This window comes from Centroberyx affinis, unplaced genomic scaffold (assembly GCF_046629955.1).
Source record: "Centroberyx affinis isolate AG114_WGS23_722 - 3 ecotype Tasmania unplaced genomic scaffold, CSIRO-AGI_Caff_v1 ptg001306l_1, whole genome shotgun sequence".
Taxonomy (NCBI): domain Eukaryota; kingdom Metazoa; phylum Chordata; class Actinopteri; order Beryciformes; family Berycidae; genus Centroberyx; species Centroberyx affinis.
The window spans coordinates 115,442-132,531 of record NW_027279812.1 but is presented as its reverse complement, the minus strand read 5'-3'; the positions used below and the strand labels follow the sequence as shown (position 1 = coordinate 132,531).

Below are 17,090 nucleotides of genomic sequence, written 5' to 3'. Positions count from 1 at the left end.
CCTTTCCAAAACCAAGCCAACCTGTTGAGTGTGACTAGTGGAAGGGTGTTGGCGCACAGTGTGGAGAAAAGTCGCTGGTCCTGAGTCAGATATCCGTCTGTGTGCGAGATTTCTTCGTTTTTCTCCCTGCCCGTATTCGGATTCAACGCGTGTCGGAGGTAAGTGTTCAAAAATAGTGAGTCCATACAACACTGAAGATTTATAATGTCTCCTCAACTTTTTACTTTATATTTAAAACTTTAGGAAATTGCTTTAGGGCGTTCGGTTTTTCCAAATATAAGCTCCTGCGCATCTTTTTAGGCTACAGGAGCGCAATATAGCTAGGCTATCTTTAACTTTGGACACAAAGTGCTATCTAAACATGTTTATTTGAGTAGAAAAAAACATTCCTTTGTAGGTCACTGTATTTCTTCAGCTGGCCCATACACCCCATTGCTTAAAAATCAATAGTGTTCAAAAAGGCTACAGCGTTTTAGCTGCTAATTCTTTTAGAGCAATATCTGTCATTTGTAGAAATATGTGATAATATGTAAGTATATAACGGCACATCAAAAGGCTATAATGTCATCCGGTCCACAACGAATGGCTTTTCTCCTCGAGCCCACCAGTGCCAAGACAATGGAACGGCACGCGCCCGCGGGCCAGTGTGCGTAATGGCCCAAGATAGTCTTGCGTCACGGGCTTTGATCACACATTTTAATCAATTTCATTAAAGTCTAGTAGGCTTGGAGTTCGATATGAAGTAACTGTGTGTGCTTATATCTTCGGTCTATCTTCAGGCCTAACATATGGTGCAGAGATAAACTAAGAAAAACTGTATTCCCTCTTCTGTTGAACCTATGAGGAGGACAAATGAGGTCCATGATGTTGCCTGCTTGTGGGACTTATAGGAATGGCGGCCTGCTGGTGTAGAATAAGCCTTTTCATCGGTTCTTTAGGTTCTCTAGGAAAGCTTACCTTATATTCTTTAGGAAAGATTGTTAGATAGTAGAGGCGATGACTCCCTTAGCACACATGACTCCCTTAGCACTCCCTTAGCACACATGATCTCACCAGGGCTTTCTCAGCCCGTGAAGACCTGTTGCTGTTGGTAATATCACCTGTTGTATCATCATCTTACCATTTTAACGTACAGTATTTTGCAATACTTCCATGTGTAAATTTTTTGAGTGACTAAATGGCTGCGTTCTCATGAAAAAATAGTGTAGATTGCGTCAACGTTGATGCTGACATACTCTAAGCTGCTGTAGTGTGTGTGTGTGTGTGTGTGTGTGTGTGTGAAAGGCCAGCTGATAAGGGCTGTGGCGATAAGAGTTTGCTACTATGTGGCACAAGGACAGATAGGTGACTATGGGGGCAAGGACAGATACAGATGCTGTCCAATAAAATGTGCTGGATAATGGAGCGCAGTGTCACTGATTCTATGCTGTTTCACTGCTGTTTGTTGAAGCACAATAGTCTGATAAAAATGCTTTGAGCGATTAAAACAATTAAAAAACTGTAGATTGAAAGAGCTTAAGCTGCAATATGCAACCTTCTCACATCAAAATAACAATAAATAAATAGGATATAGGCCTTACTATACCTTTATCAGTCTGTGTCTTTCTGAAGACCCTGTGTGTGATGGTAAGCATCAGGTTTTGGTGTCAGTCCCTCAGAAGTTTCTAGACTCCACATTTACATACAGGGAGAAACCCACCGTAGAAGAGGCAGAGATGCCAATTTCTCCACCGAACGACCTGCTGCATGTTGAATAAGGGGTGCGGCCGTGATCATAGACACACACCAATACTCATGGGGGGTGTTGAAAGGCATTCTGGGAAATGTAGAGGTAGATGAAGCAGGTTGAGAAAAAGTGGTTATGACAAAAAAGTAAATAATTATTAAGTATGAATTATGTAAGAGTATCTGAGAGTGGATTTTTCCATTGAGCCGGCTTTGCACCCACGGATGTGCAGCAAGGTAGCAGTGTAAGAATCCAGAAACCTGACCAGGTGCCTGATGACAGGACGATAAAAAAGATGCTCACATTCTGGATTAATGCTCCCTTGTGGGTTACTTAGCAACATGTCAATGAAAAATTGTCTTTGTTGGCAGCATGTATGGTGCCATGCAAGGCATGAATATTCTTGGTGAAGACCAGTTTTGATTTCAGATTGTCAGAATTTATCCTCCAACTACCAAGAATTACTGTATTTTTGGATATTGTGCTACTTTTTGGGAACACTGTGAATGATTTAAACACCCAAAAAACCTCCATACAGGATTTTTTCCCTGCTTGGTGACAAGGTAAATCTCAAAATGACAAAATACCCCTTTAAGTTTAGAGGCCAGATATAAAGTACAGAGACAGACATATCTGTAAAGACTCATAGACGGACACTTTCATACAAATGCACAAAGGGAGAGAGCCATGAATGGAGAGAGAGACCTTCACACATCCTCCTCGCACATCTCCAGCCGTGTAATATTGTTCATTTAACTGATTCAAATGCACCTGAACTCTGCTCATATGACCATAACTCTTAAAAGAGAGAGAGAGCAGAGCCTACAGACAGAGGAGAAGGTTACAGAGAGAGAGACACAGATGGAGAGAGTAGGGGAGGGTGACAGCGACAGAGAGTTGTCTTTCCTTTCTCAGGTGAGACAGACTTAGCTTGTTCTCATCAGCTTTCCTCACATGACCACAATTCTTAAAAAAAGACAGGGGGAGCGAGCGAGGGAAACGGTAGAGAGAGAGACAGAAGGGGGAAAGTGACAAAGCGAGACGGCACTCTCTCTCAGGTGAGACAGACTTACACTTAACCTCACATGACTGTGACTTTGGCAGTTCACAAACACAAATTTAGAAACTGCAACAACAAGTCATTGATTTTATATCAGACCTTCACTTCTTTTACAAACACAATACTTTCATTTACAGCTCAATCGGAGATGGAGCTAAACCTTTGTCTTAATCCAATCCAGCATATCCTTATCCTTATTTATTTTTTGGCTGACAGCGAATGTACTTACAGTTCAATACTCTAAAGCTTCAATCATCTCCAGGGTGCAAGTGATATGGCATTAAATTGTAAATGTATTAAGTCTATTATATAGTATTCTAAAAAGCTTTTACCACACAATCAGTCCAAGATTAATAGAGTTTTTTGGAAGGAAGGACAGAAGGAAGGAAGGGAGACATGAAGGAAGGAGGGAAGGAACAAAGGGAGAGAGAAAGGAAGGAAGGAGGGAGGAATGAAAGACACGGACAAATGCAAGAAGGGAAAAAAAATGCATGAATGAAGGTCAGAAATGAAAGAACAAAGGATGGAAAGGAGGAGGAAAACTATCTTTGAGGCCACTGAAACACTCATTCATAACTAGCAGTGTAGGTGTTCAATCTGTCGTATTATTGTATTCAACAGAAATAGTCTACTTTGTAGTACCAGTTTAATTTTATATTATAATTTATGCCATTGAGTGGAAGTTTTATGCAGCCACCTGGATATCCATAGTCAAAGATGGGCTTCTAAAATTTGTGTACCTGACAGTCTGTTTGGCTGCAGGTGGGAGGCAGTGGTATCTCTTTTGAAAACGCAATTATGAAATGACTGCTCCACCGTCACTCCTGCTGAGTCTGATCCAGTCAGGCATCGTTTGAGCTGCTCTCGGCCTCGGAGTGGGCAGCATGAAGGCTGTTGCTAGCTGCTCGCTGCTAACCTTGTGGTTACCATGTGTGACTCATGGCTCTAGTATGCTCCACTCCCTCTTTCTCTCTCTCTCTCTTTCCTTTCGTCCCTCCTCTCCTTCTCTTTATCAACCGCACGCTCCCACTTCTCCTTCCCTCCCTCTTTCCCTCCCTCAGACCTTCGCTTGTCTCCTTCACCCACTCCCTCTCTTTCTTTTCTTTCTTCTTTCTCTGATTTCATTCATTTCTCACTTCATGTCCCTCAGCTCCCCTCCTTCTCTTCAGCCCTACTTTCCTTTCTTCCTCCCTCTGTCTCCTTCCCTCGCTCCTTTCCTTCATCATTCCACTGCCTCTGCTCACTATCCCCGCCCTCTGTCTCTTCCTTCCTGACTCTGTCGCTTATTTTTCCTGTATACAGTAATGAATGGAACACATTCGTTGCGTCAGTTGAAACTCCTCTGTTGTCAGTAGCTGTTGCCATCCAGTCTGTAATAACTTATGAATACATCTGAGGGTCATGTGGTTGATCAGACAAATATCCAGGTGTTTGATTCTAGAAATAAAGAATCATAAAATGGTAAATTCCTGCAGGGACTGGTGATGTGAAGATAGGAAAGAGTTGCACTTCAGTTTTCAGATGTTTCAGCTGAGATAAAAGAACATTATTCATCAGAGTCCAGAGCAGGTTTATACTGTACACTGTTTACGCTCCTGCACCGGAGACCTTCCTGTGTGTGTGTGTGTGTGTGTGGCTCATAAATGATGTGTTGCTGGTGCTGGACACAGGAATCCAGTGCTGCTAATTTAGGAATAAAACATGCCACTGAGAATAGGCAGCTGCCTTTGTAGTGCTATACAGGAACACACACACACACACACACACATACACACATCAATGTACAACTCAAATGGGTGGGACGGGGGGAGTGTTAGAAAATAGAAACCGGGATCAAAGCACACATACATACTGGCCCATCCTACACTAGACACACACACACACACACACAATACAGGATGTGGATTGTAGAGTAGTTTATGGGGAATGTGGGCCATATTTAGCACACACACATACAGCTCATACCTCATATCACCTCACACTTGCTCAGCTGTTGAGGGGGGAGGCTTTGCTTCCTATCGTGACAATTTGAAGAGACAAATGTTAGTGACACAAAGGGCAGCCTGTCTCTGTGTGTGTGTGTGTGTGTGTGTGTGTGTGTGTGTGTGTGTGTGTGTCTGTGTGTGTGTGTGTACGCAAGCATGAATGTATTTGTATGTGTCTGTTCACCTAGATTAGTCAAAAGGCAGTAAATACTTATGTCTCTCACTTTTAAAGCTAGCTGGTGGCCTTTCTCTGTCTCTGGTCTCTCTCTCTGTCTTTGGTCTCTCTCTCTCTCTCTCTCTCTCTCTCTCTCGCTCTCTCTCTCTCTCTCTCTCTCTGAAGTGTTTGACATTCTACAACAACAGATCTCTTTTTCCCCTCAGTCAAGCTTTCTTTCCTCTGGATGGATAAAAAGCAGCAGGTCAGGGTGTCCTGGGTATGTGTGTGTGCGTGTGTGTGTGTGTGTGTGTGTGTTTGCTTTATTATTTAAAGTATAGGTGGGATGACAGTGGATAAACCATGGATCAAAACAGATATTCTTATACATTTTCTCAGTTAGCCAACTTCTACTGAAAATGTTTTAAACACACTAGCGCGCTGAGGAAGGTATTTGCCGAAACATCCCATGCAGTGTAAAACTTGCACATTGTAATTTAAATATGTAAAAGAAGTGCTGTCCATTGTTCATGGATTATGTCTTTCTTGGGATCCAGCGCCCTACATAGCATATTCAAAAAGACTTGAGCTCCTATACACTGGATTATCACCCAGATCCCATTTTAGGACCCACTGGCCTAGAGATAAACTCATCTAACCAGCTGCTGTTTTTGGGCTTGAGTGTTTGTCTCCTTAAAGCATGGGCGTGTTTTGTCGCTTCACTAAAGTAGTATTGTAAAAAAAAAAAAAAAATTCTTAAGTAAACAGTCATCAGGTGGCCACACTTAGGACTGTTTGAGGACTAGAGAGATACAGTGAGTGAGGATGGAAGGGAGTAAACATGTGGAAACATGTGGGTTAGTATCATAAATTCTTTAGGTTGTGTTCAGTGGGTGGTTAATTTCCGGTCAAGCAGCAAACCCAGAATTCATCATAATTTAGACATAAAAAGTTGATGATACACCCTATTCCTTAACTCAAGTTCACTGGAAAACCTCACAGCCTAACCCTAACCTTGTGATCATCAATTTTTGAAATCTTGGGAATTTTGAATATGCAGCTTGACTCGAAAATAAAAACATATTTAGAGAGTAAGTGAGTAAGTGGGTGGGTGCCTGGCTGAGTCAAAGACAGGAGTGAGTGACCATCTGACTGACTGACTGACTGATATACTGTATAGATAAAGAGTTTTGAAAGTGACTCAGCTATTCTGACAGCGCTCTAGTTTATTGTGTAATCTCATTAGTGGATAGGAAGGACAGGAAGAGCAGGATGGAAAAATGAGAAAGTGACAGTGTACATGAGATGGGCATAGAGCCTAGAAAGACTTAAGTGGAGGAAATGAGCAGAGGAATGGATAAGTGAGTGGAAAAGCGGCGATGAAAGAAGAGGAGAGGGGTGAGGGGGCAAGGAAAGGGGAAAATGTGGCAGAAAAGGGGAATAAGGGAGAAGAGGTTTAAAAGAAAAGGGGCAAGAGAGAGAAGAAGAGAGGAGATGAGAGATGGAAATAGCAAAAGAAGAGCAGGGGAACAGTGATTTCAAACAAATGGGCAATTCTTCTAAGAGTCTCACGGAAGTGGCGGGGGGTATCAGAGAGAGAGACATCCTTCAAAGAAAGAGAGAGAGAGACAAAGAGAGAATGAAAGAAGCAGCGAGGAAAGAGAGACTGTTAGAGAGAAGGAGAAAGAGCGAGAACCGTCCCAAAGACAGAAAGAGAGAGGAAGAACAGTCCCAAAGACAGAAAGGAAGAGAGATAGAGAGAGAGAGAGACATGCAGAGACAAGTCAAAGAAAGAGAGAGATGCAATAAAAAAAACAGAGGAAGAGACAGTCAGAGGCAGGCAGAGTAGCATGACAGGGCCAGAACAGAGCGTTCTTTATCTCTGGACCAAGCGGGACTGGAAAAGTGGCACCGCAGGGAAACTGTGGCCAGGGGAGAGAGAGACTACCCTTAAAGAGAAATGGCTCTGGGGCCATAATCATAGGAGGTGGTGTTATATGAAAGCTTTTGGTGCCAATAGAATATGTATTTTTGTAAAAGGCTTCTATATCAATTATAACGGAAAGTACATTCCCTCTTGCATAAAAAAGTTTCCCTTATGGCCTAAGAACTTGTTTTGGTGGTACAGGATATTGAATCTTGTGTTTTCATGAAACGATTGAGTATACTTTTTCGTAAGCGATTGCTCATTGTATACATTGTCAGCTTTGAACATTTTATTGCATTTATAATTTATTCAATAGTGTAAGGTAAAGAGTGACAGGGGAAAGAGAAATGGATGACATGCCTTGAAACGTTTTGGAGGCTAGTTTTAGCATTCTTGACACTGCGTTTGTCCTCTTGAACAACCATAAATACGACACCATGAATACACACCTCCAGCACTAAGCCTGGCTCCGCCCTACGCTAACATTTGCTTTAGAATATGATCTTCAAATAGGAGCTTTTATTCTCTCCTGCTGTCCTTTCCTCACCCTCTTTGTCTCCTTTGTCCCGCTCCTTCAGTTTGCCCTCTGTGTCTCGTCTGTCTCTGCGACTCTGTTTCTCTCTCCTGTTTCTGTCCGTTCCCCTCTGTCTCTTCCCTCTGTCTGTCCCCTCTCTCTTCTCCCTCTATGGGCCTTTCTCGTGAGGTAAACCATCCTCTAGTGGTTGTTGGCCGGTTTCCCATCCTCTACATTCCCCCTGCCTCCCGTTGGGTTGCTGTGGAGAGGCACCAGGAGAGAAACCCACGCCCTGCTCTTCTCTCTCTCTCTCTCTCTCTCTCTCTCTCTCTCTCTCTCTCTCTCTCTCTCTCTCTCTCTTTCTCTCTCTCGCTCTCTGCCAAGCTCCGAATACCAGCAGCAGAGGAGGCATCCACCTTGTTTTAGTTGCTTCTTATTGTGTTGTGATCCCTGAGTCTATAAAGTCACTGTTGGATTCCTTTCAGTTTGCCTTTCAGACACAGATTCCAGGAGCTGAGTCTTTAAAATCTTATTTGGGTTCTTCATCGTATGTCTTCTAACTTGTGCCTTTAGCCTCCACAGTATCTCTTGTTGTTTGGCCTTCTCTTTCTGCTGTCTTTTAAAGTAGGAGAAGATTAAGATTTAAGATGCTTCCCTCTCTTGCCATGTACATTAAGGATTTTACCACTTCAAGGAGAGGGAGTAGTACATCCTGACTGGCGTCTTTTACTACAGAGTCTACAAAGCTACTTTGATGTAGCCAATAACACAAAGCCAGTAATAAGGAGGTCGGCTTTGTTCTGATTAGAGCAGCTATTTTTCAAAATCAAGTAATCACAGGTCATGTTTGTTGATTTCATAAAGGTATGTCAGTTTTCCAAAAGAGCCGACGGGACATCACATGTCAGTGTTTGCATTCAAATAATTTCCCAACCAATCAGTCACAAGCTTTGAGCAAAGTATGATTGGATAGAATGATTGGTCATATGCAACACTGCTGTAACGGCTAAACTCTAGCTGGCTGGGTTGAGAGGAGGGAGGAGTTCGGGAGAGCTTTGGACCGGTCCAGCTAACCAGCTGATTTGACTAGATATTTCCATAATGCACAAGACCAGGGCAGGATGTGTTCAGATCACCTCTCAGATACCAACACAAAGATTTAATCAGGCTTCTTATGTATATCCTTGTGGAATAATCAGTCTGTGGTCACAACATGAATACGAGTTCAACCAAACTATGAATGTGTGTGTGCATGTGTGCGTGCGTGGGGAGCATTCATGCATGTGTGACTGTGTGTAAATGCCTGTTTGCAGTGGACATGGGTGTGTTTGCTCTTCACTTCGAATTGCTCTAAGTGGAAAAGTGCAGTAAGTGGAAAATCACTGCTCAGTTACTGAAGGCGTGTCTCCTGTCTCTGCCCACGACACCGCTGCTGCCGCTGCTGCTGCTGCCTCCAGGAAACACAACAACATGGCAGTTATTGCAGCATGCAGATCAGGCAACTCAGACAGTGCATGGGAAGTTACTGCAGTTGTCAGGAAATTACCTTACTCATTAAGAATAGCATCAGTGTGAATATTGTAAATTCTGCATCAGACAGATATCTGAATGGACAGTTTTCAGATAAGAGACCCTTTCTGAGTTTTTACACTATTAAGTCCAGTCATTAAAGACCATACATCTCAATATTAACGCCAATAACTCCATCAACTTGGAGCATTTCAGAAGGGAGCAAGGAGCACAAATTGCCCACTGGCTATACTGTAGTTATGAGATTAGAATTACATTACAGACAGAAATAGCTCTGGGATGGTGAGTGCACATTAATAATATTTTCATGGATTTCTTTGCAAGAGGAAGTAAACAAAATAATTTAAAAAAATTCTGTAGTCACTTCAGGAGGGCCGCAACATGTGTGTTCCTGTATGAACGCACACTACTCTGTAACCTATGTGTAACAGCAGCTTATATATGGCGTAATAAGCCTGTAATAAACAAAAAGATGATATTTAAATAACATAAAAGAGAAAAGTGAAGCTATGAAGCTTTGAAGTAGCAGCAGTGTAATGCATTAGCCAGACAGATTTTGTTCTCCTCTTCAGGCCCCATTAGAGCACTTTCTACACATCAACATCAGATCAGATGTCTGTGTGTGTGTGTGTGTGTCTCTGCTGTGAGTATAAAAGAGAGAAAGAGAAACCACTTGGTGGCCATCTAAATTAGATCAGATGTCTTTGTGTGTGTGTGTGTGTGTGTGTGTGAGAGAGAGAGAGAGAGAGAGAGAGAGAGAGCTATGTGTATGAGTGATGAGCGTTTGTCTGTGTGTAAAAGTCCATTCAGAATCCATCAGACAACAGAGAAAGACTAAATGTTGCATCAGGCCTCTGTTGACTCTGTTGGCTGGTACGAGCCAGTCTGGAGCACCAGAAAAGGCTCTCTAACACACACACACACACACACACGCACGTACGCGCACGCACACACACACACACACACACACACACACACACACACACACACACACACACCCAGTCTCTCTCAGTTTCTCTATCTTGTTTGCATACAGCAAACACACAACACTCAAACTCACTCTCTTTTTCCTGTGTATAGTTCATAACACTCGTTCTCTCAGTTCTCTCTCAATTGCATACAGTACTCTGTCATTCTCTCTCTCTCTCTCTCTCTCTCTCTCTCTCTCACACACACACACACACACACACTGGCCTTGCAGCAGTTTAAATCTGATCATCTGTGCCATTGGGACAGCAGATAATGTTATTAAGCCCAGCGTTGGTACAACCAGAGTCTTGTTCATGTGGCCAGTCAATGCTTTACAGACAATTCTTAACATTTACAATCTGCAGTGTGCATGCATTAGTGGAAACTATAGCTAGAGCTATTTAGTTATTTTGTAATTTCCTGAGTGGAAGACAGACGTTGTACCACTTCTAACTGGAGAACTTTGCTTTGTTGTCATGCCAAAGCATTCCAGTTATATGTTGTAAATGAGAGTTTGATAACAACTATATTTGTGATTACAGCTATGACATATAACATAATATGAAGAACCTCTTCCAAACTACATTTACACATTTTGGGGAAAGAACCAGTACCTCAAGTTCATCATTCAGTATCTTTAAAATACAGAAAACAATAAATTCATCATTTACCTTACCTGACCTCTGTCCTTAAAGTCTCATATATATGTTCTAATTTTGTGCTATCACTTATTTTGTAACATTATGTGACATGTTTTTCAAATGATAGATATCTCATTTCAGAACAAAACTCTGTCATTTAGGCCTAAATGACGGTATTCAATACTTTCTATTACACTTATTTGACCATACAACGTTGGTGTTATTATTGTTGATGTCATACGTGTCTGTATTTGGATATTTACACACCTTTTCTCCTCAGGTATAACAGCCTGAAGCCTGAAGATGTCAAAGATCTGTGCTTTGGTGTTGATGACACGTGAGTAAATAAAAAAAAAAACTCAGTCTTTTAATTTAATCAAAGAGCTGCTCAACAAGTCATTTATTTCATCAGTGAATTGATCTATTGAAAAGTCTATTGATTTATTTGTCCATTGTCAATGTGTGGATCAATTTTAGTCAGTCGTCCAGCCGATCACTTAATCAACCAGCCAGTCAGTCAGTCACTCATTCAGTTTTTCATTATTTAAACAGTAATTTTTATGTCAGTATTTGTCAGGAACCCAAACTTCATGATCTGTTAGTTCCACTTCCTCTTTAGTCAGGAAGTGCTGTTTCTGTCTGGAGGTCAGTCTTCCCACAGCACATTGGTCAAGTTTTGGTCAGTTGGTCAGTGTTTCCACCACACTAAATATGTCTGGAGAGCGAGAGAAGGCAGCAGGGTGTCTGGTGGTTAGAGAGAACGTCCGCTAAGCTCACAGGTTTGATCCCCACAGCAGTTAATATGTCCAACCCTGCTTCAGCAGCGGCGGTCCTGGTCACCCCTTCTCTCTGAGCCCTATGTATATGTAAGTGTGTCCCAATAGTGTCTAAAATCAGAGAGAGACCAGAACGCTTCTACAATGTGGAAAAGGTGAGGGAAGTAAGAGGTGCAAGAGAGAGAGAGAGACACAGAAACAGAGAGAGACGGGATCTTTGAGGTCTATGCCACTTGTGTGACAGGGGGATAAGGGAAAAGGTGGAGGAGAGAGAGACAGTGAGGTTTATGTAACACTTTAAAACAGATCTGGATTGTGTTTGGTTCCCTTCCAATAAACGGAACAAAGATTTATATGCTTCTAAAGATGTCTTTTATTCACTGACACTTATAAAACTTGTGCAGCAATTTGAATTTCTAACTTATTCTAACCCCCAAAGTAACATAGTAAACTACCTGACTTGCATCCTCAAAAGTACTAGTACTCTGAAACTGTAGGAAGCAACTTCAATATGTCATTAAGTATGTACATGGTCTTAACCCTGATGAGCTAATGAGACACCTCCAGCTGTGTTTAACTATTGTAAAGTGTGTCTGTCTCTCTGATCTTTTGCAGTTGTGTCCCTGGTGTTTGCAGAGGAACAGAAGGGTAAGGACACTGACTTTTCCCTTGTTTGATTTGTTAGTTAGCATTTTACTCAGTCAGCATTTCCACCTAAACACATTAATAATAAGGATAATAGGTCATATATACTGTAGTAGTAATACCGGTGGAGTCAACTCAGTCAAGAGGGGACTTCAATGAATTCAATTCAGCGATTGGTGCTTGTTCTACTGGTCTTTTGTTCACCTAGGAGTTTAACATGATAGTGAAGGCATGCAAGCACAGGGAATCGAAACTATGCAGAATATTTTCACTTTCATAGAACCGAAAAATAAAAATAAATGTTCTATATTAGATAGTCCCAAAAAGTTGTAACTTTGTTTAAATTTCACCAAAAAAAGGTTCCCGTATGTTTACATCAAAAAAAAAAACTCTGAGGAATCATCTGTTGTTCAGAATGTAGTTTGTAAAATGTGGTTTAAAACATATATATTTTTGAATCATCTAAGTGTCTTTTTTTTTTTTTTGACTTGACATGTATTGATCTGGACGGTCAGTTATGTCAATCATTAGTTAGACAATCAAACTAGGCCATCGACTATATGCCCATCTCAGTTTGTACTGTTTACTTTCTTAAGTCATCATTATTTGATGTCTAGATGTTTACATCAGCTTTTAACTGACCTTATTCATGTGTTTGTGTCCCTACAGCTGAAGATGACCCATTTACCTTTGGTAAGTTTATTATTTGTTATTTTCATCAAAGTATTTCTAATGTAATGGAAGTGTTGATTTTATGTTTTTGATTTATGTTTTTGTGAAGCCCTTTGTAAATTTGTTATTTACATTATGGGGTTTACAGTAGTTTCACTGTAGTACGACTGTCACAGCACTTCATACTGTAACCATGTCCTGTGTGTGCAGACTACCACAGACTACGTGTTGGAGGCCTGATCCTAGCTGCCGTCCTCTGTCTCATCGGCATCACCATCCTGCTCAGTAAGACAAACACACATTCATCCACACATACACAATCATAAACAGACTGCTGCACATACATACAGACACACTCACACACATGCACCTACACACATCGGGGCATGAGCGCACAAACACACACAAACACATTAATTGTTTCTTGTCTCTCCTCCTGCTCCAGGTGGCCACTGCAGGTGCAAGTTCAACCAGAACAAGAGGTGAGAGTTTCACATCGTCAACAAACTCAATATAGACTTTGTGATTTACAATATGCTGATCTTAACCTGGTGCCTGGCTGTACTTGGTGCACTGCACTAAAAACTCCATTTTGCTATACATTCACATAATGTAACTATGTGATTACCAAGTTGGCTAAGCTCTTGAGAAAGGTTTGATCGAAAAGAATGAAGGAAGTCTACTGGTTTTGCTCTTTTCTTACTTCTCTCCCTCTCCTCTCTCTGCAGAAGGAGGACAGGAAGCAATGCTCAGCAGATGCTCAACGAGCAAGGTAGCCTACATTCACCTGCCAGTAAACTCTTCTGCGATTGGCTCTCATCAACTACTGAGGATGTGACACCTCCTCATGAGATGCATAAATTTATTTCAAAAATGTATCCAAGACTTAGGCCCATCTAAAAGGGGAAATCCACCCCAAAAGAGAGCTCCTGTACGTTATTATGATGACATCCTCTGGAGATGAAACCTGCATTATTCTATTCTATTCTATTCTATTCTATTCTATTCTGTTCTGTTCTGTTCTGTTCTGTTTAAATATTCATTTTCCCAAGAGAAATTGTGTTTGCAATAATGCTTTAAATGTAAACGGAAAATTCAATCAACCACAACCACAGACGCATCACAACAACAACAACAATGATAACAGCAAAAATAGAAGTGCAAACAGAGATCATATCCATTACAGAAATCCACAGAGCAATTATTATCGATAAATACCCATCATCCCACTTTCTCCTGCTCACTGCACTGTTCATGCATCTCCCAGAGAAAAAAACTCAAATACCAAAGCAACATACTGTAGATTTCTACAATAACGTCCACTGTAGCAGAAAGATTCACAGGTTGTTTTATTCTCAAGTATCTGTGATTTCATTTAAGGTCGTGCTGCTATATTGTATAACAGCACTCCCTCTCGTGGGATATTGCTTTTATACACTTCTATAAACAAAGTTATTTATCATGTAAGAGTAATGGTAATTTGAGACACCAGATTATGATTTTTGTCTTGAATTCATCTCTGCCAACAATAACAGTTCCCTCAGGATTCCACTAACAGTTCAAGTGTTGCCTGTAAAGTGGAGTGACACATATAGTAAAACGTCCCAGTGCTGTTATTCTGTATATCAGCACTCACGGAATGCCTCCTGTCCAATCAAATCACTCGACCGGAACTAACTGTTGTATAATACCCGATCAACTGCCTGCCATGGCCGAAGGTTATATTTACTCTCTCCATCTGTTTCATTACACACGGCCTCATGGCGCACACACACTGGCACAATATGGAAGGGGTCCGTTGTGCTGAATGAGATGCGTGGATCCTGCTGTCCCACAGGTGGCGGGGCTCAGGTGGTCTGGCAGGGAGAGAAGGAGGGAGGGAGAGGAAGAGGCAGCTACACCCATAGGTGGCACAGCGAGTGACCAGAGGGCCTTAAGCTAGCTCAATATCCAAACCTGACATAGACACGCAGGCATTAGTCTGACTAGGGAAGGTCGGTAATTTGATTTTACCCATGCGCCTCGGTCATTTCTGTCAGTCATCCGGATGGTAAAATAATTTATGTGGACCGTGGTAATTCAGACTTTATTGTCTGACTGCTGCAGTACTACTCCATGATACTGCAGATGCAAGATGGAGGACTTCTACTGTTCTTCTTCTACTGAAGTGACACAGGATAGATGCAGGAGGGGGACTTTTACTAAGGTTACCACATTCGCACTAATACAGGATAGATGCAGGATGGCAGACTTGTACCATGGTTACTAATGCAGCACTAATGCTAATGAGAACCTCTACAATGGCTTCTACTTCAGAACTAATGCAGGATAGATTCAGGTTAGAGAGATTTCTGCCCCAACTACCACTATAATGGTAATACAGAGTAGATGCAGAATGTGTTTGCTGCCACTGTAAACCTGTGAGCTATAGCGTGAATATTCACAGCTTTGGTATAGATGTAAATGCAGGTAAGGGAAAAACACAGAGGGCGTGTCAGCTTGGCGACTTGGAGGAGGCCTGGAGGGACAAGCTGCACTGACAGGGCAATTTCCATTACGACTCAGACACACACACACACACACACACACACACACACACACGCACGGCCACACACACAAACACAAGCATAAACATACACGGATACACATACTGTATATATACACACATGCATACAGTAAGACACATGCACACACTCTCCTCCCTATTCCTCTGAGAATGAGCTGTGGGCTTGTTTGTTCTCCACCTCACTCTGTTGTATCAAAACACATATAGAAGATTCTGGAAGGAAATGTGATTAAACGATGATCACATGACAGAGGATGACCCAAAAATATGAGATGAATTTCAGATGCTAATATTGCAGTGGATGTTAAAAGACAGAATAATATAAAGGGATGTGATTAAACACTTTTCATTTCCAGTTTTCTCAGGAACTATGACTGACACGGGCTCCTGGTTGCATGGTTGGGGAATAAATGATTACATGCATAATGGGATTATAGTAATCTGATTACCAAAAAGCTTGTAACTGTGATCTGTTGCAGTTACAGAAAAATAAAACACAGTAACTCCCTACAGATAGTTTTAAATAAAATAATAATTGTTGGAATTACTGAGAAATATGTCTGAAAGTTGGTTGGCTGTGAGGTTATGGATGTAAACATTGTGTTGTACATCTTGAAAGATAATCATAGCTTTAAATAACAATAAAATCACAGTTCAAATTACATTGTAAATTGGATAAATTGTCTAACTCATTAATTTTGACTAAGTAACCCAAAAGCAACTGAAAGTAATAGATTATTAGTTTGAGTATTCGACTGTATTATGTTATTGATCACAGTTTCAAGCAGAAAATCAGTCATCTGAATTCCATGTTGAAATTCACCTCCCAACCCGTCTGTCTGCAGGTCGTGCCAGCGAGTGCTAGGAGCCAACCAGAACTTGGCAACACATTGACTTCCTGGATCTGCAACCAATAGAAATAGATAACACGGAGGGGCGGGAGCTGGCTTTGTGACATCCAATGAGAGGCTTTTGTTTTAGAGAGCAACAGGTAGTCTGCTGTGTACCTGCAATGAGGTGTGATGCGATAAGCCTGGACACCTGAGCTACTGATCTGCCGACTGCACCTCCACACACACACACACACACACACACACACACTACAGACACACATGTATGCAAGCATAGATTTTTGTCACCCAACATCCCATGCATACAAACAAGGATTGTGTTCAATTCACTTTCACGTCAATCAACTCAATTCAGATGTTGAAATCGTCTATCATTCTTTAATAAATTGTGGTTGAAGTGAGAGTTGTAGTTGGTTGAACTGAAAGTGACCTGACAGCAACCATGAAACAAACTTATTACCAAAAAAAACCTAATATAAGTGTCCACATAATTTGTCTCCATGTGTTTCACCTCCTCTGCTGTCTGTACTGTATCTATAAGGTAAACGTTGATGTAGATATTAGTGTGACTTACTGTGACCATCCTAACCCACTGTCAGTGCTTTTGTGTCAAATATATTGAGTCTAAATAGCCATACACAACTAGCATGGCACTATGATAATTCACGATAATCTCTTGATTCATGTGTTTAGCTTTACAGAAGAATGTAGTGTGTTGCACTGGTCAGATAGAGAGTCTGTTATGTTTCTATAAAAGAACCAACTATTGGAACCACTTTGGCTTGTGGACTTTTCTTGTGTTCTTGTTGTGAGGGAGAACATGTGTATGAGTGTGAGTGAGTGTGTGTGTGTGTGTGTGCGTGTGAGTGTGTGTTTGGGGTCCTGAGATTCCTAAAATAGTCGTACAAACACACATCTGTCAACGTTTACTAGACATTGTTAGCAGTTTTTCACGACTGAAATTCTCATCTACGTATATGCATACAAAGATTAAAGATGTTTGTTAAAATTTTATTGTGTTACAGTTAATTCAAAGTTATTGCATCCATCCGTTTTTAAAAGCTGTTGCAGGCT

At 41.3% G+C, this 17,090-nt stretch overlaps 1 protein-coding gene across 2 annotated transcripts; it reads left to right on the top strand.

Moving 5' to 3' along the window:
- On the top strand, positions 1-16,792 carry LOC139649247 (phospholemman-like). 2 transcript variants are annotated; one of them, XM_071525596.1, is made up of 8 exons: positions 1-158; positions 10,787-10,843; positions 11,898-11,930; positions 12,597-12,620; positions 12,810-12,884; positions 13,045-13,081; positions 13,331-13,371; positions 16,011-16,792. In XM_071525596.1, the coding sequence occupies exons 2-8, from the start codon at positions 10,810-10,812 to the stop codon at positions 16,028-16,030; spliced, it is 264 nt and encodes an 87-aa protein (XP_071381697.1). In that variant the 5' UTR covers positions 1-158; positions 10,787-10,809; the 3' UTR covers positions 16,031-16,792. The 2 variants fall into 2 exon arrangements, with proteins under 2 accessions (XP_071381697.1, XP_071381696.1); XM_071525595.1 differs by having other exon boundaries at positions 13,328-13,371.
- Positions 16,793-17,090: the final 298 nt, after the last annotated feature.

Coding starts and splice junctions, on each gene's coding strand:
- LOC139649247 (XM_071525595.1), top strand. CDS start 10,810: ATGTCAAAGATCTGTGCTTTGGTGTTGATGACAC. Junction 10,844..11,897: donor TGCTTTGGTGTTGATGACAC/GTGAGTAAATAA, acceptor GATCTTTTGCAG/TTGTGTCCCTGGTGTTTGCA. Junction 12,621..12,809: donor AGATGACCCATTTACCTTTG/GTAAGTTTATTA, acceptor CTGTGTGTGCAG/ACTACCACAGACTACGTGTT.